The sequence below is a fragment of the Lissotriton vulgaris genome, chromosome 5 (assembly GCF_964263255.1).
Source record: "Lissotriton vulgaris chromosome 5, aLisVul1.2, whole genome shotgun sequence".
NCBI lineage: Eukaryota > Metazoa > Chordata > Amphibia > Caudata > Salamandridae > Lissotriton > Lissotriton vulgaris.
Window position 1 is genome coordinate 1,277,101,712 of NC_141693.1, and position 27,528 is coordinate 1,277,129,239.

At 42.9% G+C, this 27,528-nt stretch overlaps 1 protein-coding gene across 1 annotated transcript in view; it reads left to right on the forward strand.

Annotated features, from left to right (window-relative positions):
• LOC147712454 (receptor-type tyrosine-protein phosphatase V-like) overlaps positions 1-27,528 on the forward strand; it is a 558,680-nt gene that overhangs the window by 373,331 nt on the left and 157,821 nt on the right. Inside the window, exons 27-32 of the mRNA XM_086923127.1 lie at positions 3,745-3,961; positions 10,633-10,700; positions 18,726-18,852; positions 23,625-23,672; positions 25,587-25,680; positions 26,272-26,362. Of these exons, the coding sequence (XP_086779253.1) occupies positions 3,745-3,961; positions 10,633-10,700; positions 18,726-18,852; positions 23,625-23,672; positions 25,587-25,680; positions 26,272-26,362 (645 nt within the window). The remainder of the gene's footprint in view (positions 1-3,744; positions 3,962-10,632; positions 10,701-18,725; positions 18,853-23,624; positions 23,673-25,586; positions 25,681-26,271; positions 26,363-27,528) is intronic.

Consider the following 27,528-nt stretch of genomic DNA (forward strand, 5'->3'; position numbering starts at 1 on the left):
AATCAATGCAATGATTCGGAAAGGGGCAATCGAGAAAGTACCTCAACATCAGAGAGGAAAAGGGTTTTACTCTCGTTTTTTCTTGATACGCAAAAAATCGGGGGAGTGGCGCCCCATCCTCGATTTGCGTGCCCTCAACAAATTTATCAAGCAGTTGACCTTCAGAATGTTGTCACTCCAAGAGATCCTCCAGTTTCTGACGGAAGGCGACCATATGGCAACCCTGGACCTTCAGGATGCTTACTTCCACGTACCCATCTTCCCCAGGCACAGGAAGTTCCTAAGATTCAGAGTGGCTGGCAGGGACTTTCGGTTCAAGGTCCTTCCCTTCGGGCTACGTTCAGCCCCGAGGGTATTCACCAAGATGTTGGCACCGGTGGCGGCCCACTTACGGTTGCAGGGTATCCAGATTTATCCTTATCTGGACGACTGCCTTATCAAGGCCAATTCCTATGCCACCGCAAGCAGTCATGTCCAAACATGCCTGTCCCTATTTCAAAAGTTGGGTTTTTCAATAAACTTCAAAAAATCGGACCTAACACCGTCTCAGAGGACGTCTTTCCTGGGAGCGACTCTGGATTCCAAGAATGCTCAAGTCTTCATTTCAAACGAAAGGCAAGCCAAGATCCAGGAACTGGCGAGAGCACTCCTCAAAAAAAAGTGCGTTTCAGTTCGAAGATTCAAATCTTTCCTAGGGATGTTGTCATCATGCATCCTCCTATCTCCGAACTGTCGTCTGAGGATGAGACCACTACAAGAGGAACTCGGCCACCAATGGGTGCAAATATCCGGTTCCTTCGAAGATGTCATCGTCTTAACACCTCGAATGAAACACGCAATTCGGTGGTGGACTCTAGCACGCAACCTGCAAGTAGGCTGCGCCTTTCTAGCAGAAGTCCCCAGTTTCATCGTAACCACGGATGCCTCGCTGGAAGGTTGGGGCGCTCACCTTCAAGGGATGACAATCAGTGGCAAATGGAACACACAGCAAAAGACATGGCACATCAATTTATTGGAGTTGAGGGCCATTTTCCTCGCCCTCAAATCATTTCAAGCGACTCTGTCAAACTCGTCCGTGTTGATCCGAACAGACAACACGACGAGCATGCATTACCTGAACAAACAGGGGGGCACAAGATCAGCCCGTTTGTCTCAGCAAGCTCAAGAAATCTGGAATTGGGCCCTGGCACACAACATCAACCTGACAGCAGTTCATGTCCCGGGAGTAGCCAATGTTCTAGCAGATTCCCTAAGCAGATCCAAATGCAGCACTCACGAGTGGGAACTGCATCAGCCAGCACTGGATCACATTTTTCAGAGATGGGGTCGCCCCGAGCTAGACCTATTCGCGACCTACCACAACAAGAAATGCATCCATTTCGCGAGCTGGACTCCTCACAAGGAGTCTTGTGGGGACGCTCTCTCTATGAACTGGGAACAAATCTTTGCCTACGCCTTCCCTCCGATTCCTCTAATTCCCAAAGTCATCAAGAAAATGAGGAGACAACCGTGTCGTCTGATTCTAATTGCTCCACGGTGGCCCAGACAATACTGGTTCACACAGCTTCTTCTCCTCTCAGAGTGCGAACCAGTTCAGCTGCCTCAAATTCCGGATCTTCTGACTATACAGGACGGCAAAATATATCATCCAGACCCTCATTCTCTAAAATTGTCAGCTTGGCTCCTCAACACCATGAGTTCGCACATTTGAACATTCCTCAGGACTGTCAGGAAGTCCTGAACAATGCTAGGGCACCTTCTACGAATAGAACTTACAAGCTTAAATGGAAGCGTTTTTGTGCTTGGTGCAAGACTATGGGTTTACATCCTATCCATGCTGAACCAGACAAGATTTTGCCCTTCTTTTTACATCTTGCTAAATCGGGCTTGGCGCACTCTACACTCAAAGTGTTTTTAGCGGCAATATCCAGATACCGACAGGACGGTAAAACTTCTCTGTATTCCGCAAGAATTATCCAGCAATTCTTTAAAGGTTTATTCCGCATGTTTCCACCAGTCCATAGGCCACCTCCATCCTGGCACTTGAATATTGTATTAGCTCAACTCATGCGCCATCCTTTTGAGCCAATTCATAAAGCTGATCTAAAATTCATCACCTGGAAAGTTGCTTTACTACTGGCTTTGACATCTGCCAGAAGGGTCAGTGACATACAGGCGTTTACATCTAAACCACCTTTCTTGCAATTCACAAATGATTCGGTGATACTGCGCACCAACCCGAAGTACATACCCAAGGTACCATCGGATTTCCACCTGAATGAGCCAGTCATCCTTAAAACGTTTTTTCCAAATCCGCAGTCACCAGCGGAACGAACTCTACACTCGCTGGATATCAAGCGGTGTCTCAAATTCTATCTCTCCAGGACAGCTGCCATCAGGAAGACTGATCAATTATTTGTTGCGCATGGCAAACCACGTCAGGGCAGTGCAGTCACAAAACAAACTATCGCTAGATGGGTCTCTTCAGCGATAGGACTCTGCCATCAACAGGCAGGTAAACCCTTACAGTCCTTGCCCAGAGCACATTCTACGAGAGCAGTTGCTTCCTCGACTGCTTTGTTTGCTGGTGTGCCTCTCCTGCATATCTGCAGAGCTGCAACTTGGTCCAGCAGGCACACATTCACGAGGCATTACTTTCTGGAAGCTTCGAGCGATACCGATGCCTCGGTGGGAAGAGCAGTCCTGCGTAATCTTTTCCAATAAGGTGAGCCTCTGCTATTTCTCTCCCACCTCCTCTTGCTCTTTGACGCCTATTGTGTTATTGCTTTGCATTGTGTTTTTCTTGCATTACTGCTATGTGCCTTGGCGTCCAAGAGCTATGTATATGTTATTGCTATTACTGCTCACTACTCTGATTCAGGCATGTGAATCTATGAAAGACACCCCTAATACTGGAGAAGAACAATAGTTACTTACCTGTAATCTGTGGTTCTCCAGTATTGGTGTCTTTCATAGATTCACATGCACCCACCCACCTCCCCTCAGAGGCTCACTCAGGCTGTTTCTCTATACTTTACTCCGGTACACTCCGGTGCTACAAAAATCTGAGAGCCTGGGTCTCTGGGGAGAGCATTCTGGTGGGAGCTGTGGCCTGATTGGCTGCAGTTTGGTCCATACATAATGACCTGGACAGGTTCTAATGTGGAAGTTTTATTTACTGTAGCTGGGGCTACTTTACTTCCTGGTTGGGTATATTGTTATTTCTTATGTACTAAGGGTATATTTTACTACTTTTTTATGTACCGTGGGCTCCCACTCCGACGACGGGGAATGATTCAGGCATGTGAATCTATGAAAGACACCAATACTGGAGAACCACAGATTACAGGTAAGTAACTATTGTTCATCTGTCCCTCCTAGCTAATTTTTAGTACCCGTGACATTGTAGCAAAAAAAACGGGTCTTTGCCATCAATATCTACAGAATGTAACCTTATGGAAGTTTTAATCTCAAAGGTCTGAATCTAAATAGCTTTTATTATGTAGTGAAAAGACTGAAAACAGTTTAAGGAAAATAGTTCTGAGATTATCTCCGAGAGTAAAAACATTCTGAACATGTAAAACCACAGGCGGTCTTCACATAGGATAAGGTTTTTCAAAGTAAAACAGTTTTGTAATGCTTAAAGAAGCTGTGAGTAATGCCTACCTGTACTGGTAGTTGTCAGTGATCATGCTTTCTTTTTTAAAGTGTTTTTTATTTTCCTGCTTGTGTTTCAACTGTCAGTGTCTAGACCCACCCAACAGATAACAAACAGCACCTGGTACGACCACTTTTATGGCCACAAAGATACATATCTGGCTGTATTAGTGCCAAATCCATTCCAGCCACGTGGACGAGATGCTGCAGTCAGGACAACCTGGGCTATACCAGTAGGAACAGAGGAATGCAGCCAGACCAGAGAAATCTGTAATGGGAAGCTGAAGGCAGATACACAGTACAGGTAAGCCAAGGAAACCATGCTGTTCTCATACCATGAGGCTGAAGACAGAAAAACAGTACAAGAAATGAAGGCGTAGCTTTAGAAGGTTGATCAAAAAAACCTACAGGACAGATAATTTGCGTCCAGAGCCTGATGGCAGACATACTAGATAGGTAAGCTTGGTGCAGCACTGGAATACCATAGGGAGAACACCGAAAACATAAACCATGTTTAGAACTTGATGACTATGATTAAATTCACAGGGAAGACAGTGTAGCAGAGCATGTGAAGGCAAAATGCAAACGTTAACAAGATGCACCAAACATATGTCTGCCTAGGTACCCCATGCTTGCAAAAATCAGTATTGAAACTTTGAATCAGTAATTATTGATGTCTAGGAGAAAGAGTGATGTTTGATGACTTGTTAGAAAAGAATTGCTTTGTGGTGGGAGATGTGAGAGGACTGAAAATATATAATTACAAAAGAGATGAAGGGTTCCAAATGCCTTAGCGCCCAGCAAACCAAATTAGTCCTACAAAAGTAGGATGTACATGGCCTGCAATCATGAACAAGCATTGGCAAAGACAAAAGGAATTGCCTATGCGAGAGCTTTTGGCTTTGCCAATGTGTTTTAGCCATGCTGTACACCAGCGTGGCTGCTATTCAGCATGGCTAAAAGGCATTGGTGTACAGGAGAGTGGAGTGGAATGTCGTAGAGTGGAGAGTCGTTGAGTGGAGTAGAGAATTGTACAGTGAAGTGGCGTAGAGTGGAGTGATATAGAGTAGAGTGTAGGGAAGTCGTAGACTGGAATGGAGAAGAGTGTTGAGAATGGAGTAGAATAGAGATTCATAGAATGGATTGTAGTGGCGTAGAGTAAAGTGTCGTAGAGTAGAGTGATGTTGAGTGTCTTAAAGTGGAGCTGCATAAAGTGGAGTGGCCTGAAGCACTGGGGTGTACAGTGGAGTGGCGTAAAGTAAAGTGGTGTAGAGTGAAGTGACATAGAGTGGTGTTGAGTGGCATAGAGTGGAGGGACGTAGAGTGTCAGCATGGAGTAGAATTTTGCAGAATGGAGTAGTGTGGTAGAGTGGAGTGGAGTGGAGTTAAGTAGAGTGGCGTGGAGTAGAGTAGGGTGTTGTAGAGTGTCATAGAGTTGAGTATTTTTTTTTAAATTATTTTTTTATTGAGAGTTAAAACAAAAAAACAGAGCACGTTTGAACACGAATTGATACAGTGCGAGACATGAGAATGTACAAGACATTTACATGATATATCATCTCAAAACTTATAAAGTGCAAAGTGCATTAGAAAATAAGCTAACAGGCTGACAATAATATTCCGAAGACTTAGATAGAGTTAATAAAGTACAGAGCAAATAAATACGATAAGCATCAACACAGTTGTCCTATCATAGCTTGATTGTAAAGTGCATCGTGTGTAAACAAACTAACAGATAGACTGTCTACTTGAAACTTAGATAGAATTAATAAAATGGGAAACATTTAAATACACTAAGCATCATCACAGTCATACTTTCATAGCTTAATTCTAAAGTGCAGCGTGCATATACAAGGCAATCTAGCAGACTAATCAGAATTATAGGGAATTGCGGGTCGAGTTGGGTGATGGCAGAGAAATTAAGAGTCGAACACACTCCAATATTTGTCATATTTTTTGAGATCCCCTGATCTTAGAGCATATTTTCTTTCCCTACCCTGGATTCGAAGTAATTTTGCCTTCCATGCCTGAAAAGATGGTACAAGTTCTGTTTTCCAGGACTGTAATATGAGGGATTTAGCAATTAAGGATGCTATGAATAGGGACTCATCATGTGATGTATAACTAAGGGAACAGCCTAGAATGGGAATTAGGTCATCAAATACTATATTGGTTTTGAGCTCGAATGAAAGATATTTTTCTATTTGCTCCACGGAATATGGTTTTGTTAAATTTATTTATTTTTATCCCAAACCTGCTGGTTAATTACAATATCTTCCCTCTTTTTCCATCTCTCAATAATCTTAGTAGAAGAGTTCTGCTCTTTACTTTCTTTTAATATTTTAATCCAGGCACTCATTTTCATTTGTGTTTTATTATTGAGAGTGGTAGAAATATTTTCTTTATTGTATACATTTCCTATAGCAAGCTCTTTAAATCTTGGATTTAGCATGATGAAGGACCAGTTCAGATTTGTATGAGGATGATTTATCTGGCTAGAGATTTCATCCCATGTTTTCCACCTATTTCCCACCAGAAAGTCCTCAATTTTCTCAAAACCATTTTCCTTCCAGAGATTTAATGTATTTTTGTCCATAAAGCCAGCATCACCCAAGCTAAAATGTATTAAATTTGTCTTAATTACTTAAAGTTGAGTATTGTGGAATTACGCAAAGAGGAGTACTGCAGAGTGCATAGAGTGGTGTGGAGCAGAGTGTGGTAGAGTGGAGTGTCATAGAGCTGAGTGTTGTAAATTGTCATGGAGTGTCATAGAGTGGAGTAGTGTGGCTCACAAAACTATAGATACTATCCTACCTAAATTCCACTACAGGGATATCATGGACTGCCAAAGAATATTCACACCTTGCTTCACTGAATTTCAACCTCCGATAACTATGTTAGAGTGCAGAGACCCCGGGGGTCAGGGTAAGGGACAGAGAAGACAGCAGCCAATAATGTATCAAATGGTCAATGCCTAAACAAGAGTATAACAGTCATTACTACTTGTGAATTACTTTGGTGGTCATACACAACAAGAATGAAACCCGCTTATTGGTTAACACACTGTTTCTTGGCTGCCTGCCTCTCTGGAGATGTGTGTATAGTCAGGTGTATAGCTAGAAAACAAATGTATTAGAAACCATAAACTTAGAATGTGAGAATGACATTAATATATCCATTTAAAGTGTGTGTGCAAGGATTCCTGTGCATGGTTACCTGGTGATTAGTATATAATGTTCTATATCCATGACATTTCTTTTATGTCTAAAATAATTGCAGAACTGTTACACACTGCTATAGTTTTCTTCCTTAAAGCAAACTAGGACCAAATGCTGATCTTTATATTCATTGAATTAATTCTTAGAACAGTTCTATCGTTGGTCACTAGATGGCAATGCTGATCCTTCCTGAACACAAATAGAATCAACTTGTATTGATAAAACTTTGAGTCTTGAAAAATAAACAAAACAATGATGGGCTTCAGCAAGCTGCATCAATTATAATAAACACGTATATTATAAGTAATTAGCAGCACTTCCTGAGGTCCAGACTCTTTAACTCTCAGAAGATAAACACAAAGGATGTCAGTATCTGGAAACCGGAACAATCCTTACAGAATTAGCAGAAAAAACAAAACCTGTTTCCCTCCAGATGTACAGTCAAGAATCCTTGAAGCAGAATATCAGGAAAGGTAGAGATGAGGGTATCTTCCTTTAGCTACTGGCACAGCAACAACAGTTGGGAAGCACATGTCTCTGTACCAACTCAGTTTAAATAGTCAACAAAATGTAGCACGTGACTGTAGACTGAGCCATTAGACCGCAGATCCAAAGTACACAGAACATGTCTGCCACGCATCTGTAAAAATGCAATCATACTCAATCCTTTCTTGTTTCCTGAATGTGCCTAGCAGTAAATGAAGGAACTGAATGCTGAGAAGCATATGTTAAGGCAACAACCATCTGTGATTCCACTCTTTCTTGTCATGTCTTTGATTATAAATAAGGGCCTATTTCACATATTACTTCCGAGTTCTGGCAGTGGAGTATCATGGAGTGTTGCAGAGGGTAGTGTTGTGGAGTAGATTGTTGTAGAATTGAATGTCGTGGAATTTCAGAGTGGGGTAGTATGTGTCGTAGAGTAGAGTGCCCTAGAGTGTCATGGAGTAGTGTGGAGGGACGTAAGGTGGAGTGGCGTAGGGTGGAGTGGCATAGGGTGGAGTGGCATAGGATGGAGGGGCATAGAGTGCTGTGAAGTAGAGTGTCGTAGAGTGGAGTAGTGCAAACACAAGGAGATGATGGATGGAGCACTGACATTTTTCAGACACTCACCCCCAGTCACAGATCTGGGTTGAATCCATCAGTCTATTTAGGCAATCTATCTCCCCCATCCCCCTTCCCTCCTTCCCTTCTTTTCTACTCCTCAATAAATCAAACTTAAAAAAAAAATTAGGCAATCTATGCCCATACATAAGGAGGAAAGGGACGTACAAAAGAACTAGCTGGTGTCTTTGGCACTAGAAATACTTCACACTGAAACAGAGGTCTTAGTAACGCAGTATCACCATCTCCAAATCCTGCGCCTATCACAGCTATACCTCCATACGATTTGAATTGTTTGCAGGTATACAGGATTCCGGCAGTTATCGTTCACAAAGACCGAGAGTTTATTAAGCTCTGCACCGTCCATGAATTACAGTCTCATACAAGGAAATATAGTGACAGTGGGAGGGAGCTTTGTCATCAGAGATCCTATCTAAGATTGAGGTGAGATCTAGAAGTACAAGCTTCTAGAGGCTCACCTATATTGTGTTAGAAGTAGCAGAGCTTCTTGGATATAAAGCTTATTTTTGCGAGGATACTGACGCGAATGCTAGAACTTGTTGAATAGTCAGAAATCGTGCACACACTAGTGTCTTGGCCCATAATTGATACATTAACTATAGAGTATGGTGGATACTCTTTGCCCATAGGCCCACACCCCCTGCCTGCTCCACAGAGCACTCATGGTAAACACTTGTGTCGATATTCTCCTGAATAGTATTCCTAGAAGACATCAAACCCAGCTGAGATTCTAAGGCTGAGTGTTAAAGTTCGAGTGGCCACCTGCCACCAGGCCATTAAGTGCATTGATTGAAGTCCTCGACTTTTGTGTGCTAGACTAATGCCTTCTAGGTGTTATAGTCTTGTCTTATTCCAGCCCTGACAATTATCTTGCGTTAGAATGACGTTTTTACGGCAATTTCTTGCTTTGCTGGGACAGACACACAAAAGATAAGCTTGTTTATCAAAGGCCACAAGATGGCGGTAGTGTACTACAAGAGGAATAGACATCTCTCTCTATTATGATGTAGAAATATCCTGCTATCACAGAAACTCATATGCAAGCCAAACAAACTTCAGATACTTGAAGGCCGAAACACAAAACCACACACCTGCCTAATTACTGTAAAAAGCATCCCCTGCTAAAACCATAGTATCAAACCGATGTCGATGTCCAGACGCAAAACAAAGCTTCTAAATACATGCCAACAACTGGGTCAGTCTTAAAATGCAGTAAAAAAAGGAGCCTAATTGGAGAACTGTACAGGGAGAAGATCTCCGTTGGGGCCCCTCTCACAAGCTGTAGTGCACCTCGTGTGTCCCACCTGGCAGAGAGACTGGACAGACTCTGTCAATTGATCATGATCTGATCATGCCATTTATTGGACTGGTTGCCATTAAGGGAATCTCTGTTTAATGTATTGTTTCTCTGCTAGCCCGCCCTACTTCAAGTGTCCGACTTAGGCTGTGGGCTGTGCCATGCTACTACTAAGTGTGGGTGACATTATACTGTTAACAAGAAAGTGTCACTCATAGTTGTTGAATGTCACTCATAATTACTGTGAAATAATGAAAATGTCACACATAAGCAATCTGAAACCTTGACAGCTCTGCTATTCCATTGAACTTATTAGGCTAACACATCAGAAATCAATGATTTGTGGCGAAAGGTTTGGGACTGGAGACAGTCCCGGCACTAAGGTGGTCCCTCCAGGGGCAGTGGAGTTTAATCACAGCCACTTGACTTTATATCATGTGAAGATGAAAGGACAGTTTCAACTTGAAATCATACTCTGGGGATATTTTTATGATATATGAGGAGTGGCAGACATGTGTGCCCAATGTCCTGCTAGTCATGTGGCTTCCAAAAGGTGCAATAGGAATGAATAGGGTTAAGTCCCTTGAAACTCCTGCATGGAATGTTGATCAATGGTTCAAGACTGTATGTGATGTTTTGGAAGTCCTGACTCAGACAAAAGCATCCTGATGCTGGATGTTTTACATATCTTGAAGAGTGCACTGCCCATATTTCACACACCCCTGACAGCCTGGGAGTTACAAGGATGCTTCATGTAGAGTGTTACAACTTGTAGTAGATGACCGGATTGGTAGAGTATGAAGGTTAGTAGTGCTGTTACTCATGGTGCAAAAGGATATGTCTTAAACCACAAGAGACGGTACTTAGAAAGTGATGGAGTTAAATTGCGATGATAGCTACAACACATGACTGTTGCGTACACTTCAAGTCAAAATGACAACAGCCCATGTGAAAAGCAGTTCTTGGAAGGTAGACCTGCAACTCAATCTCATGGGAGGGAGTGTGCAAACTTTAGGAATTAGAAGTTGTCCACAATCAACAGAGTTTACAGATGGCCAAAATTGTACCCCTCATATCAAGGACTTATAGCTGCTATGTCGTCCCATGGAACTGCCTAATATTGCCTTAAAACTATACGTGCTTAGAGAAGGAGTTTATATGGCTGTCCCGCACTTTTAAGCACATTTCCATGAAGCCAGGGTTTGGAACATTAACATAATGAAAAGACTTGTTTATGAAATGTCTTTATACAAACTGTTTTTTTTAGATATTCTCATGGGATTGGAGTGGTGCAGATTATAACGTAGTATTTGTGGTGTCTTTGATCTACATCAGGTTCAGCGTTGCTGCTTTTACAAGATACGATACTCTGGACCCTGCTGTCTCATTCTCCGCATTCTCAGGTATTTGTTGGGAACGTTTTCTACTTTGATTTGAGAGCTGCAGTTGTTAATCTAGCTCTGATGGTCTTGCTTTTAAAAGAGTATCTATGAGAACTACAAGTGCTATACACTAAATTATCAGACTCAATGCTTCTACTTCACTCTATTTCAAAGCAACTTGTGTAGTTATGAAGTGTTATACTGCCTTTAGAAGAATGTGATAGCTGTGAACATTAACCAGTGGTTAAGTCAATCGTAACCAGCAACAAAAAAAAAGCCCAATGAAAAGGTAAATGATTGAATTTAAATCCATGTACATTGCCTATTGGGCAGTCCTTCTGAACACTGGAATTTTGAAAATGTTGACTGTGTATTCACATGAACGTTTCATATAATACGGTCTAAATATGCATACCAAATGTTGTATATAGAGTCAACCGTCCAAAATCATTCAATTTGAAGTCAAGTGTTCAACAACATGGTTAACAGATCGTGGCCATCCAATGGAATGGAATGCATTAGACATTCATGTAATGCCTTCAGATAGAAAGGTCTTGTATTTTCTATATATTTGTTTTCATTTTACAGCATTTAAATCCAAAGGTATTCAACTGGTTAATAGTAGGGTGGACTGTGTTATGTTATGTTATGTTATGGGCGCTTATATCGCGCACAGCTGCTCCAGCAAAGGGGCGTCCTGGCGCTTGACAAGGTAGACAACACAACACAACAAGAAAGCAGGAACTAAAAAAGGCGAACAGCTAAGGAAATAGGAAGGTCTTAATGGCCCTACGAAATGAAAGAAGAGCATCCAGTACACGGATCTTTAAAGGAAGGGAATTCCACAGAGCCACAGCTCGCACTCTGAAAGAGCATCCACCCGCACGGCTAAGCTTGAACCGGGGGACCACTGCAAGTTCCTGACCCAAAGATCGTAAAGAGCGGGCAGGAACATACAGAGACAGAAGGTTTGTAAGGATCTGGGCAGAAGAGCCCTTGAGAATTCAAGCAGAGCACCTTGAACTGAATCCTCTGCTTAAACGGCAGCCAATGAAGGGAGTGCAAAGTGTTAGTGATGGACCAGAACCTGGGCAGCCCCACCACTGCTCTGGCTGCCGCGTTCTGAACCCGTTGCAGACGGGTGATTTCAGCCTGATTCACCCCTACCAGGAGGGAACTGGCGTAGTCAAGCCGCAAAATCACCGTCGCCTGCACCACTAGCTGCCTAGTCGAGGCATCAAAGAATTTTAAGACTGGTCTGAGCCCACACAGAGTGCCAAAACAGCATGCAGCCGTTTTTTTAGTGTGGCAGACAAAGATAAGGGCCGGATCTAACCACACCCCGAGATTTTGTATCTCCGTTACTGGAGTCGGGGTGGTCCCAAGTTCAGATGGCCACCACAAGTCACCCCAGAGTTCCGCCTGCTTACGATGATCATAATCTCAGTCTTTTTTGCGTTCAGCTGAAGGCAGTTGGAATTCATCCAACTGGCGACCGCCCGAAGTCCATTCTGGAACCTTGGGGCATCCAGACACGAGTCCCCGCTGAGCATGACCGCTAACTGAGTGTCGTCAGCATATGAGACCGTAGTAATGCCCCACTGCTTGACGACATCAGCCAGCGGCCTCACGTAAAGGTTGAACAACGTGGGGCTCAGCGAGGATCCCTGGGGAACCCCAAGGTCCAGAGGATGGACTTTGGACTGATGGGGCGGGATGGCCACGCAAAAGGATCGATCGGCAAGAAAGGAACGGAACCACTGGAGAGCCGTACCCACAATGCCAGCTTCCTCAAAGCGCTGAAGAAGAATTGTGTGCGAGACGGTGTCAAAGGCGGCGCTAAGATCTAATAAAACAATCGCTGCCGTTTGACCCGAATCTAGCACCGTGCGCAGGTGTTCCACCATGGAGAGTAAGGCTGTTTAACCCTTTCGATGCTGATGACGAGCTCAGCTCATCATGATGCACAGGAAAGCAAAGGAATAATGAAATATCAGCACAGGAGGGGAAAACACCTAGCAGCCAAGGTGTTAATGTAGATGGGTGGATGTGTTGGGTGGTCTGGTCTATGTTTCTCCTTCCATTAGTTATTCCTGTATGTATCTATGTCCTATGTTTATAGTGTGATCCGAGACAAAACGCAGTGGAGCACTGCCCACGGTCAAAGATTAGCACAAAGCCAGTGTGGTCAGTTAAGGCATTGTGATTTAATGTTCCTTAAAGAGGTGCATCTTCTACACTTTCCTAAACTGGAGCAGCATGGTGCCAGTCCTGATTCATAGAGGGATGTTGTTCCACATCCTAGGTGCGTAGATGGAAAGGGCTTGCTACCTTGTTTTTTCTACAGTCTGAGGGTATCCTGGTTGCGGGTGTGCTGAAGCCTACCAAAAATTATGATCTTGTCTGCAAGATAAGTGAGGTTGCTGGTCATAATGGCTTTCTAAATTATGCAGGTGGTTTTGAAGATGGTGTGAGCCAGCAATGGGAGCGAATGGAGTTTCATCAGAATGGAGGTGATCATATAACTTAATATCCTGGATGAGACAAGCTGCAGCACGTAGGATGCCCTTAAGAGGTGTCAGTGTGGAGTCTGGGAGGCCATGGAGCAGGGCTTTTCTACCATCCAGATGGGAGAGTACGAGAAATTAAACAGAAGTCCTGAAGTAACTCTTTGGAAGAAATTGTTTTACTTAATTTAGAAGAGAAAGCTGGTACCAAGCTATCGTAGTCTTTTGCAGTGTTTTCTTTATGAGCGAGGTTGGCGTCCTGGATGAATCCAATAGATGTGGCATTCAGTGAAAGTTGGGGTTCAAAGTAGTCAAAGTTCTTGTCTTTGAGCCAGTATTGTATTTTTATCTTGTTTGTTGTTCTTGGCAAATCACAGGAATTATGTCTTGATTAAATTGAGCTTCAGGTAGGTGCTGTAGAGGTTGAAGATGACAGGGTATGAAACCCTGGGGTTTTCTGGGATAACAAGGATCTTTTGGAACATGCAGGTACAAACTGGCATTCATTTGAAAGATAGCAAGAGAACCAGGTAAAGACATTGCCAGTTAATCCCCTTCCCAACTCCAGTGTGCATATATGTGTGAGATGGTCAACTGTGTCAAAGGCAGCTGAGAGTTCAAGCAATATCAGGAGGCGGGGTCATCTTCATCTGTGGTCAGGATGGCATCATCAAAATGTGTGAGGTAATGGTCTCTGTGTTGCAGCGTGAGCTAAGTCATATTAGTAGTGGCAAGAGGTGGTTATCATTAAAGTGGTCTTGGAGACAAACATAAACAATGTTCTTTTTAATATATTGTAGGCAAGTAATGGGCTGATAGTTGTTAAGTTTCTGAGGGTGAAGGTTTTTGTTTCTCGTGAGTAAGAGCATCTGGCCTGACCTAATAGCTTCTGGGAAGATGCCTTGAGGGAGAGAAGCACTGACAATGGTGAGTAAGGGTTAGAGAGTGACAATGAAGGGATTCTGTGGGTCATAAGAGAAGACGGGAGTCATGCAATGCTTGATTGTCTTGAAAAGCATTCTGCTTCTGTGATGGCTTCACTGATGGTGTTGGCATTGTACTTTGCTTTGACTGATGTGATGAGATGCCTGCATGTTGCACAGAGGGACTTCAATATCAGGAGGTCCTCAGGAGTGTTGTTTTCTTTAATTTTCTGTCCTGTCTACAGAGCGATTGTTTATTTTCAGTAAGGTTTTTAGACCATGAGGGTGCTAAAGACTTTGCCATGCACTTCCATGTTTTAAATGGGTATGGATCTTCACATACTTTTCCAAAAGAGGATTGACATTGTTTAGGGTATGGGCATTGGATGTAAAGTTGATAGGGTGGTAGATAAGTTCAAGCATTTGATTGTCTATGGAGAAGTCTTTGACAGATCTAAAGGTTTGGTGTTCTCTTTTGTGTTGACCTTGATTTGTTGGTAGGTCCATAAGCAGAGAAATAGGAATGGTCCTGTCCAGGAGTATTGGTGGTTTACATTTGATTCTTGGTGATGATGAGAAGCCACTGGTGGGGAGTAGCCTTTGAAGAATGTTGGTTGTGTCACATGCTGTACCACGTTGGCTGTCAATGAGGTTGAAGAGGATGTCTATTGTTTTTTGTTTTTTAGCTTTTGTTGTCTGGGAGTTTGGAGCTACCCAAGAGGGTGATGAGGGCATGTTGGATGGATGAGGTAGTAAGGCGATCTGAGAATTCATCAATAAACTCTTTGTTCTGCCCAAAATGTTTGCAAGTGTGTTGGAAGGTGGGGGTCTGAGTTGAGAGAGTAGGAAATAGCATGTCAGCAGTTCTTTGGAGCTGAATGTTACTTGCTTGCGTAGGGTACAGGGTCAGGAGGGCATATAGATGCCAGCAAGGTATTATCTCTTCCTATGTTCATAATCCAAAGGAATCCTTAGTAACTTTAAGAAGTCTTATAGAACTCAAGAACAAATTGTTGTAGATTTTCGAAAAGAACTGGCAGCCACAAGGTGGAGGCACACATGTCTTAATGCCAGAGTCAAGGAGGCACATGCAGAACTGCCCCGAGTGATTACCAGTGGTTGAGATTTATTCAAGCATTCCATCTATCACTGTTTTGTATACTTATTGTGTCACCCCATGTGGGACAGGTATGCCCAGACGTAGGTCCCATGCACATTGTCACTGAAACCAAGCTGTACCTGGCTGATGAGCCCATAACTAGTGCTAAACCGGTCCTTGGTTGCATGTGTTCTGGTTCATGAAATACCTGGCTTGGCAGTGCGGGCTGAACTGTTACTTTTGGAGCAGGATTAAGACTGATTTGAATAATGCTGTGTCCAAACTGAGGTGGCATGGTGTGCAAAATAACGAAGGACTGGGATGCAGCCCAAGTGATTACAAGTGGTTGAGATTAATTCAAATATTCCATCCTTCACTGTTTTGTATACTTACAACAAATGGTAGAGTCACACAGACGTTCCTGGAGTTCATCATGGCAGGCAGTGAGGTCGCTGGACCAGCATACGTTTTAGGCTTGCTGTATGTGTGTGGCTTTAGCAGTTGGGAAGTCAGGCAGTTATTTGGTAAAACCTTAAAATACTCCGCCTCAAAATTTAAATACGGGGCCATCACCAAAACGGAAATGAGACCCGTGAGGGACGGAGTATTTTAATGAAAGGAACGTTTAACCAACAAACTTTTAAAAGAGATGTGCCTTTAATGCACAAAGTTAGAGTCATGAGGACGCCTTGAATTCATCATAAATCAAGGAACGGTCGAATATAGCATAAGAAAAGCGAGTGAAAAATTATTTAAACGAACCAAGTCCCACGATTTAAGGGGAGATAAAATAGAATTGATATAGGAGAGAGACAGTCATTGTATTTTGATAAAGATGGTATGATTAACTTGAATCCATCGAAACGCGTCAACGCTTTTCTTACATATGAGTTTGTCTCTATTATGCTGGTCATAATTGTAAATTGTTGCTAATCAATTCCACCCTGGTTGATATGTACTCTATGTCTTTTTAAAAAAATCTTTTTTTATTATGTTATAATTGTGATGCTATATGCGTTTTTAATCTTTCTGGAATATGTGAAAAATCTTTTTAATAAAACGCTTTTGTATTATATACATTGAATATAGTATTTAATATTTCATTGCATTGTCAACTACTGTGCATGGATATTTGAACTGTTGGGTCAAGGGAATTTTCTCTGTATACCACTTAAACCATTCATTCTCAAATTTGATGACATAGCTTTTCCCTTTCTGCTGCAATATGAGTCTGCGTTTCTGCTTGCTGAGCCAACTATGGAAGAAAGCTCAAAGTGTTGAGCTCCTGTGAAAAGACTCAATGTGTGATTGTGCTTATAATTACGTCAGTCCACCTCTGTGTGTCTTATTCTGACCTTGGCATATTGAGAAGAGTGAAGAAGAAGTACTTGTCTTTGTTTGCTACACATAGAGCATTAGACTGTTGGACTGGGTGCACCCACTCTATCTCCCTGCATAGAAGAGGGTGGCTGCTGCTCCCTCACTAGGCTATTTGGATTGGACACTGATCGTTGGTGGCAGCTGATTTATAACTGGGGAACAGTATCTTTATTATCTTTACTCATAGGAGGGTTGTCTACTGAGTTTCTCATTAAAATCTGTTCTGTCTTCTATAACTGGAGACCTTAACCTCCGCTTAAGTTTATGTTGTAGGGTTGACCGTTGTGTGGTAACTTTTGAGACCATGTCTTATACCCCAATTCTGGATTAACTCTGACCATCCAGAGGCAGTACTTTGTATACGCATAGATGTTACACTGAAACACCATCTCACTGGAGTAGATTCTACAAGACCTTGGCTTAGATCTTCTGTAACCTCACAAGGCTCAGAAAAAAACTACAATCGCATAAAAAATGGGACCCTCTCTATGTTTAAGTTAATGACCAGGGAAAAGAGAGAAAAACATCAATATGAACGTACAGAGATTCCCCCTTGGTCAATTCTTACTTACATAACAAGTTTCATCGAATTAATCTATTAACCTTCTTAGTAACATTCAGTTAATTTAAAATTTTAGTGCAAAATACCGTGATCTTCAGGTCTGGCGTGGACAAGACACAAATTACATCTGTGTCTCTCTAACCTTAGAATCAGTTTTTTGTTGGGATTGGAATAAATGTGGAGAATGCATGAATGTGTAAGTGTGTTTGTTGGTTGATGTGTGATAGGCAGGGGTGTATTGTTTTTGTTTTATATAAATGATTGAAACTTTAGCAACACTGTGAAGATCACGGTATTTTGCACTAACATTTTAAATGAACTGAATTGTAATTGATATTTATGAACTTGATGTATACACAAGAAATGATTTAAAAAAGAAAAAATATATATATCTTTTGATACACATGATTGAAACTTTAGCAACACTGTGAAGATCACGGTATTTTGCACTAACATTTTAAATGAACTGAATTGTAATTGATATTTATGAACTTGATGTATACACAAGAAATGATTTAAAAAAGAAAAAATATATATCTTTTGATACACTATAAAAAAAGAAAATAAATAAAACATATAAAATGAAAGTATTGTTGTTGCCTTACCTATGTTACTAAGAAGGTTAATAGATTAATTTGATGAAACTTGTTATGTAAGTAAAAATTGACCAAGGGGGAATCTCTGTACGTTCAGAAAAAAACTACATCCAGAGAAAAAGGCCCAACTAGTGTGTCCAGCAGGTTCGAAGTAAGTGTGCAGTGGCGTCCATGGAAATTAGCATCCCATGCCATCAAGGACCAGCTGACTAAGGCCTAACTGGAGAACAATATAAGAGAGAGAGAGTCTGCCCCAGAGCCCAGCTACCCTTGGTAGAACTAGAGACCTATCTTTCACATCCGATTTATGAAAGTGCCAGGGACATGCTGGATACATTGTAAGCCTGCTGTTATTAGTGAGCATGTATTGCTGCTTGGCCTCCCTTCTTAAAGTCCCCATACTGGTCAATAGTGAGCAGGTGAGTCCATGTCTCTGTGGCAGGCAGAGCTGTCTATATAGAGGCCTCTGGAACCAGTTCTCAAAGTGAACCTTGTGAGGCACCGGGATTGAGGTAACATCGATCCCCTGAACTGTGTTTAGAGGCCCTTGTTGCCACCAAGAGAGATTGAAGACTCTGATACACCAGACAGCCCAGTGGCATGAGACTTCCATCTTCAAGATCAGCAGCAAACCATGTTAGTGGTTTATGATCGGTCCATTTTGGCATGGATTTTACTGTGTTAAACATGATATTGCAGTACGAGGTCAGCCCAGCTGAAGTTTCTTGCTTGATGTCTGAGATGTAGGTGAAACTGTAGCAAATGGCAGACATGTTACTCCCGGTAAGATACTATGCTTGCATTCATTGAGTGACATTTATAAATGCTTTGTCTTCTGTGTCATACTTGTCTTTTCTCAAAATTTCAATGTTAATAGGATGTACTAAAATGATTCTCAGTAAGCCTTTCGACTCGTTTGCCACAAATTCTATTCCACCTGAAGTGGTGAGATTCTGATCACCTGTACTTGCACCCACAGCCCCTCCAAGTGATGGAAATTCCAATCCTGTCCCCATTCCAGTTGTGGCTGGAGTTATCGGTGGTGTCCTTCTGACCAGCATGGTATTTCTTGTCCTGGTGTTCTGGCGACGATCCCGGTTAAGAAGGTACGGTTAGCTGCATCCTTTGCAGACTCATTTGTTCAAATAAAGCGCACTCCTAACTACTACAAATTGCAGTGCTAATTTTCTAACCCAATAAAGAAGTTCATATTAGCAATTAATGGGAACCGTTTAGGGAATGTAAAACACCTCTTCACATAATTTCAAGTGGAATTTACATTTTGTTTTTATCCACTCCATTGTGCTGATGTTATTTGTACAGTATACATGTCAATTAGATTAGTTTAATACTTACACAAATAAGTCATAATCATTTGTGGAAACATCAACTTAATTTACAAAGACAAAAATCAAATAAAATTTGCTACATTTAGTTGAGATATATATATTAAACACACAAAGTTTGCCCAGATTTGAGTAGCCCACACAACTCCTTTTTTTATGCAGTGAGGTCACAGTCAGCTCTCAGTCACCAAGCTGGCAAAGTGCAATTTTCGTGGCGTAGAGCCACGAAAATTGCACTTTGCCAGCTTGGTGACTGAGAGCTGACTGTGACCTCACTGCATAAAAAACGGAGTTGTGTGGGCTACTCAAATCTGGGCAAACTTTGTGTGTTTAATTAACAGCGGCTCCGTCCGAGTCGCGAGGAAGCCCATCCGCTGAGCACGGACCTGCGGCGTTGAAAATGCTGGCGCTGCACCAAGGACAATTCCGTTCAACAGTGAGTGCTCTTTTTAAAGCAGCAGGCGCTGTTATCAGACTGACAATGACCCACTTGGGGGACACTTTGAATTTTATTTTCTGCAACTGCGACACCCACTTGGGAAATACTGAGAGGTTTTGAACTGCAAACACCATGATGCACTAAGGCACACACCTGTGCGAGCTGCACACTCTGCTCAGAAGGGCGGGGTCTATCTAAATAAAAAAGCAGTTGATCCAAACCTTGGCTGTTGTTGCAGTACCATTAAGGCTCGTGAAAAAGAAAGGGATTTCGAAACGCGTAGAGCCACGAAAATTGCACTTTGCCAGCTTGGTGACTGAGAGCTGACTGTGACCTCACTGCATAAAAAACGGAGTTGTGTGGGCTACTCAAATCTGGGCAAACTTTGTGTGTTTAATTAACAGCGGCTCCGTCCGAGTCGCGAGGAAGCCCATCCGCTGAGCACGGACCTGCGGCGTTGAAAATGCTGGCGCTGCACCAAGGACAATTCCGTTCAACAGTGAGTGCTCTTTTTAAAGCAGCAGGCGCTGTTATCAGACTGACAATGACCCACTTGGGGGACACTTTGAATTTTATTTTCTGCAACTGCGACACCCAATTGGGAAATACTGAGAGGTTTTGAACTGCAAACACCATGATGCACTAAGGCACACACCTGTGCGAGCTGCAGACTCTGCTCAGAAGGGCGGGGTCTATCTAAATAAAAAAGCAGTTGATCCAAACCTTGGCTGTTGTTGCAGTACCATTAAGGCTCGTGAAAAAGAAAGGGATTTCGAAACGCGTAGAGCCACGAAAATTGCACTTTGCCAGCTTGGTGACTGAGAGCTGACTGTGACCTCACTGCATAAAAAACGGAGTTGTGTGGGCTACTCAAATCTGGGCAAACTTTGTGTGTTTAATTAACAGCGGCTCCGTCCGAGTCGCGAGGAAGCCCATCCGCTGAGCACGGACCTGCGGCGTTGAAAATGCTGGCGCTGCACCAAGGACAATTCCGTTCAACAGTGAGTGCTCTTTTTAAAGCAGCAGGCGCTGTTATCAGACTGACAATGACCCACTTGGGGGACACTTTGAATTTTATTTTCTGCACTGCGACACCCACTTGGGAAATACTGAGAGGTTTTGAACTGCAAACACCATGATGCACTAGGGCACACACCTGTGCGAGCTGCAGACTCTGCTCAGAAGGGCGGGGTCTATCTAAATAAAAAAGCAGTTGATCCAAACCTTGGCTGTTGTTGCAGTACCATTAAGGCTCGTGAAAAAGAAAGGGATTTCGAAACGCGTAGAGCCACGAAAATTGCACTTTGCCAGCTTGGTGACTGAGAGCTGACTGTGACCTCACTGCATAAAAAACGGAGTTGTGTGGGCTACTCAAATCTGGGCAAACTTTGTGTGTTTAATTAACAGCGGCTCCGTCCGAGTCGCGAGGAAGCCCATCCGCTGAGCACGGACCTGCGGCGTTGAAAATGCTGGCGCTGCACCAAGGACAATTCCGTTCAACAGTGAGTGCTCTTTTTAAAGCAGCAGGCGCTGTTATCAGACTGACAATGACCCACTTGGGGGACACTTTGAATTTTATTTTCTGCAACTGCGACACCCAATTGGGAAATACTGAGAGGTTTTGAACTGCAAACACCATGATGCACTAAGGCACACACCTGTGCGAGCTGCAGACTCTGCTCAGAAGGGCGGGGTCTATCTAAATAAAAAAGCAGTTGATCCAAACCTTGGCTGTTGTTGCAGTACCATTAAGGCTCGTGAAAAAGAAAGGGATTTCGAAACGCGTAGAGCCACGAAAATTGCACTTTGCCAGCTTGGTGACTGAGAGCTGACTGTGACCTCACTGCATAAAAAACGGAGTTGTGTGGGCTACTCAAATCTGGGCAAACTTTGTGTGTTTAATTAACAGCGGCTCCGTCCGAGTCGCGAGGAAGCCCATCCGCTGAGCACGGACCTGCGGCGTTGAAAATGCTGGCGCTGCACCAAGGACAATTCCGTTCAACAGTGAGTGCTCTTTTTAAAGCAGCAGGCGCTGTTATCAGACTGACAATGACCCACTTGGGGGACACTTTGAATTTTATTTTCTGCACTGCGACACCCACTTGGGAAATACTGAGAGGTTTTGAACTGCAAACACCATGATGCACTAGGGCACACACCTGTGCGAGCTGCAGACTCTGCTCAGAAGGGCGGGGTCTATCTAAATAAAAAAGCAGTTGACCCAAACCTTGGCTGTTGTTGCAGTACCATTAAGGCTCGTGAAAAAGAAAGGGATTTCGAAACGCGTAGAGCCACGAAAATTGCACTTTGCCAGCTTGGTGACTGAGAGCTGACTGTGACCTCACTGCATAAAAAACGGAGTTGTGTGGGCTACTCAAATCTGGGCAAACTTTGTGTGTTTAATATATATATATATATATATATATATATATATAATATACATACATACATATTTGGCAGCAAACGTCCTTTTTTGAGGAGGAGCAGCTTTCAGCTGATGCCAGCGACGAGACAAGGACTCTGCTCGTGATTATTTTCTAGCAACAAAAAATAACGCCGCACTCTTCTCGGGTGGTTTCAACACGGTTTATTTCAGCTCCATCATACTTCCTTCACCTACGCGTTTCGAACAAAACTGTTCTTGATCACGATAGTTGAAACGCGTAGGTGAAGGAAGTATGATGGAGCTGAAATAAACCGTGTTGAAACCACCCGAGAAGAGTGTGGCGTTATTTTTTGTTGCTAGAAAATACATATATATATGACAATACATTGTGCTTAATTTCAAATTGCACAGAATTATTCATTGAAATCCACAATATTCATTAAAAACATAGCAGGAATTTCACATATTCGTATAAACGCAATTCGTAGAAGTCATCCAATTTATACATTTTTTTTAAATGGAAGGTAAGGTGTAACAAATGGTGACTAATCGAACGTGCCCAGAAAGTATTCTACCTTCTTATATATGTAGCAGGCATTCTTCGAAACTTATACCACCATTGTCTGGAGCATAGAAGTGCTTAGGCTGTTTCATATTGCCAAAGGGCTGCAGATGCTAGTGTTACCCTTTCACAATGCCCATTGGATGGGTGCATTGGTCATTTAGTTTGAAAATCCATGTCTTATTTCCATGGTGGCGTGCCCATGTGTTAATGTGGCAACGCCTATGCATGTGCGTGGTACCATTTTGCAGAATCAGGCAGAATATGCAATTCTTTATAGTCCGCAGAACCCTACAACTCCTCCGTACTCCCTTGTGATGGCTCATTGTATCATCGTTTACACTGGGCTCCCAAAGAAACACTTCCCTGATGTTTCATGCCCAGTGGCAAGAATGTGTGCGAATCTGCGGCAAAACAACCACATACTGCTACTACTGCTAGCTTCACTAACTATCAGTAGATGCAGGGATAAAATACACACTCCTTTGTACCGTGCAGAGGTCCAGGACTAGTCACTGATCACAGGCAGAATAGGAGGCTTAAAACCTTTTCTCCAAATAAAATTTTGGACGCAAAGCAGTAGATCTTTCAGAGGGCAGGGACCCAGATGATTTGGAGGAGAACTCTCGAAAAGTACTTTTATTTGTTGTAAAAATAATTTATTTAAACGAGTGAACTGGGATCATTTTCCAAAATGATTAGCTAAATTATGTTTGGGGCAGTCCATACCTTTGTTACTGTGGTACATTTTTTGGCCTCATTTGGGTGACAGTGGGAAGTCTTCCAGTTTATGGATAAAGAGCTAAATCAAAGATGAAGTGGAACTTCATTCAGCATTCTGTTTCTATGGTGAAAGAAAATAATGTCAGTGGTTGATTCTCCTCTGGGTTCAGCACTTGCTCCAGAAATTGAATGATTGTCTGTTACCATCCAACTCTAATCCGCTTCAATATACAATTGGGCATAGTCACCCTATGCTTCTTGAACTAGAGCCCAGAAATAGATTACATGGTTCTAGCAAACAGCCATGATAGCAAACCAGTTCCGACCTACTGCTTATGCACACATTGCTGCTGTTTGGGTTCTTCAGAAGAATTGTGTTACTACATTTCTGCTCATAACGTCTACATTTTTTATTATTCCAGACTGAAGAAAAATAATCCAACACAAGAGATGACAACCTACAGTTTGAGGTGAGTAGAGGAATTTGTTCGACCACAGTGTCTCCTCTTGACTAACACATGCTTTTGGGGACATTGCAAAATCTTGAGCAGTGCCATTACCAATAAGTCTGACTTTGCTTTGGCGCTTGGGAATGCCTAGCCTTGTCCTTGAGTGATTAGGTCTTGCAGGAGCAGGTATGTGTTGCTTTAGTAGTTGGGAACTCAGGCAGTGAGGTGGTAAAACGTTGCAAGTACGGCAGTATATGGTTTCACTAAAAATGTCTAGATGCTTAGTTCAGGTTTCTTTAATATGGCATTAATAGCCCACGCCAAAGGCAAGGGTCAGTAATATTAGAGCAGTGTTATGCCTAGCTGGAATAGCTGCTCTGGTGTGCAGCAATGCTATTAGATTATCAGGCCAGGTGAGGTTGGAAATAATCTCCTAATGCAGGAAGCCCGCTGTGAGTCACGTGGGATTTTAAAATCTCTGCGGCTGCTCACTTCCTTCTTTGACTGCTGCTTCTGAGTTACTCTGTGGTCACATCCATCAGTTTGCGCGGCCCACAGTAACTGCCGTGAAGTGACCGCAGGAGCTGTCCAAGAAGAAAGAGAGAAGCCACCTCAGCCCTGCCTCTCCTTCAGCTCTTTGTTTTACTTGGCAAGGCAGAGGGAGGGACTGGGCTGTTGTGGCTTCTCACTCTCACCTTCCGCAGCTACGGCGGTCACAACATCTGCATATCAGTGTCATTGTGAGCCACGGGGGGAGGGAGGGGGAAGCCTGCACTCTTTTCTATCGATCTCAGTCTCTCTCACACTTCTACACAGTGCCGCATATCATGTGCAGAGGAAGAAGTGAGGAAACGACATAGGCTATTGATTAGGGCATTGTAAGGGGGTGGTTTCAGAGAAGGGTTGGATGATTTAACCAAACCAAGACCCCAGAGACCCACTTCTTGTCGACTCGTGCAGTATCGGGCCAGTGTGACCCTTTGTGCCTTGGCTGATTCTGGTTTCCACTCTGGACCGGATTGGTCACTTCCACTCCAATGGCTTTAATGGAGCTCTCTACATTCCAAGTTTCTAAATGGTTCTGTGCTGCTGTGATCATCTAACCTGCATTTCCCAGAATGCACTAGATAATAGCATTGAATACCTGATATTGATTACAACTTTCCAGCCGGGGCTTGTCCACTAAGGTTCAGTACATTTCGTCATCCAATGCATGTGTGGAATTTAGAGATCCGCAGTCATGTTTTTCAACATTACTCAAACACAGAGAGATATATGTACTATTAGTATGCCGAAGTCTAAATTCATGTTTTCACAACTGTGTGGGTGTTTATCGCCATCCCCCTCCTAGAGCAACCCACAATTGATGCTCTGTATCGTGACTTGTCTGGTCAGACTGGGGATATGCTGTGTGACGTACACACTCCCGCCTCTCTAATCCTTGAGAGGGGACTGAAGAGGAAGCAGGAGTAGCCACAGGGGTACATTGGCACCCCCTCTCTGGTTGCATCCTCCCCATCACGCGTCCTGACTGAGGTAGTCACGTCATTGTCCTCCCAAGTCTCATGTCCATGGCATTTGTTGGTAATAGTAGGGTGCTCATGGCAAGAGACTATTCATGCCCAGCTTTGTATCAATGTGGGCAGCTTCTGCTTTCTACTTGCTGGGCTATCTGTAGAAGGTGGGTGGGGCGGGGCACACCATTATAATCTGACAAATCATGTTGCTGGGGCATGAATTCTTCCCTAAAGCGAGGTAATAATCTGTGAGGTAAAATTCACAATCAGTCTTTGAAATAAACACATATAAACTAGTAGAAATAAGGAAAATAACCTAAACGAGAATTATTTTTATTTGTGAGTTTGGATCTGTTCAGCTAATGGATTGGCGGGCCGTCAATGTTCTACCATGAAAGCTTCTCTTTTGCGTTTACAGAAATATTCACCGAACTATCCCAGTTCAGAACTTCAAGCAAGTCTATGACATGAAGGCTGCAAACGCCAGCCAAGGCTTCTTCCAGGAATTTGAGGTAAGAGCATACCAGAACCTCTCCAACTGCCGCAATTTCTTGCAGTTACAAAAAGCAAAAAAACAAATAAAACAATCACACAATTGTTAAATTGGTGGTGTTTGAAAGAAGTGATGCGGACATTATGTGCGTATTCTGCCTTAGAGCGCTAAAAAGATGCATTAAAACCTAAGTAACTGTTTACATTGCCACTTCTTGTGGAAATCATTCTGTACATTTTACTGTGCATTAGTACTGGTCACTTTAATGATCTTGTTTATACCACATTCAGTGTACTTACTACAGGTCTACCCTGTTTTTATTCCTCTTCGTGTACATAATACCAACAAACCCCAGATCCCAGAGGTTTTCAGAGTGCAATGAAGGGTGCACCAGGCAGATGCGCTCGAAGGAGAGGCAGAGACATACCCATATATGGTATAGGGTTAACAAGCAATATGTGTATACAGTAGCAATAACTATACCCTCAAGGCTACCACATTTATTATTTTTCATTAATTGTCTGGATTATTCATCATATCATCTACTATTTAAAATTGTCTTCGTTTTTCATTTTGCTAATGTTAATAATATTTACTAATTGTTCTGCAGGAACTGAAGGAAGTGGGAAAGGATCAGTCCAAGTTGGAAGCAGAACTCTCTGACAACATTGCTAAGAATCGCTATCCCCACGTACTGCCTTGTAAGTGATCCTGCTATTTTGCTGTGTGGGTCCTTCTACCTTCCTGCGGCTAAAGACGCAGTGGCATGGGCACATCTACGTAAAGTGCAGAGTGTGGCTCACTGGAATTGAAAAGGTTCCTAAGAGCTTGTTATCGGGTTTCAGCGCACTGAGTGTTTTATCCACAAAAGGCAGCAAACACTGCAAATATCGAGAGGGCCTGGGACCCCTGAATCCACCACCATCAACGGCCTAACTGCTCAATCATAAAGGTGGCAATCCCGTCCAAAACTTTTTTTTTGTTAACAGCTGGATTCTGGCCTGTAAGTAAGCTCTTTGGACCAAGTTATTATGGCACTGGGGGTTTGGCTTAGTACAAGTGTCGGGGAGCCTGGGGAAGAGCTTGCTGAGGAGGTTAGCCAAAATGAGCAATTTTGAAGAACTGGATTTGCCAGGGCCTAAAGGATCCTCTTGTAATGAAAATGAGTTAGTCCAAAATGAATGCTACCCTCGGATGCTATGTTTAAGAGCAGCAAACTCCAGGATTTCTCCTTTTCTTTGCCTTCTTTTGCAAACACAGGCGCTTTGTTGAGTAGGGGTGGATGGCGAAGGCTTATTCTTGTCCGTGGAATACAAAGTTGAATCTTGTTTAATCTGCCATTTTATTTATCCTCTTCTGTTGACAACAAAAATCAGGATAGTCTTACCACAGAGCATAAACCCTCACTGAATGCGGGAATACCCCCAGACATTCCACTATGCATAGGATGCTAAGTGGCATTGCTGGTTCATACAGCCACTCCAGGAAGGCAGTGGGGTTTATAAACCGTTGAGACTGCCCTGGGTGTAGAGGTCAATCTGATTAGTCACAAATTGGAGGCTAACTTTGGCAGAAAAGTACTATAGTGTTTCCCGCTCTGATTGGCCCAATTGACTTCCTTGACTGATATGATCCTGGAAGAACACAATACCACAGGATGACCCTTTGCCGGTGGGAGGAGGTACTTTCTGGTGGGAAGGCAGTCAATGTTTAAATAATTCTATTACCTTCCCCCTGACAGAGTAATGAAATGGATAGATTCCGTCTGTTTCAAATTATGTAAATTACTTTATCCAAACATATTGATGACCTCTTTCATCAACAGACAGACAAGAGACTCTCTTCTAGAACTCATCCAATACCATGT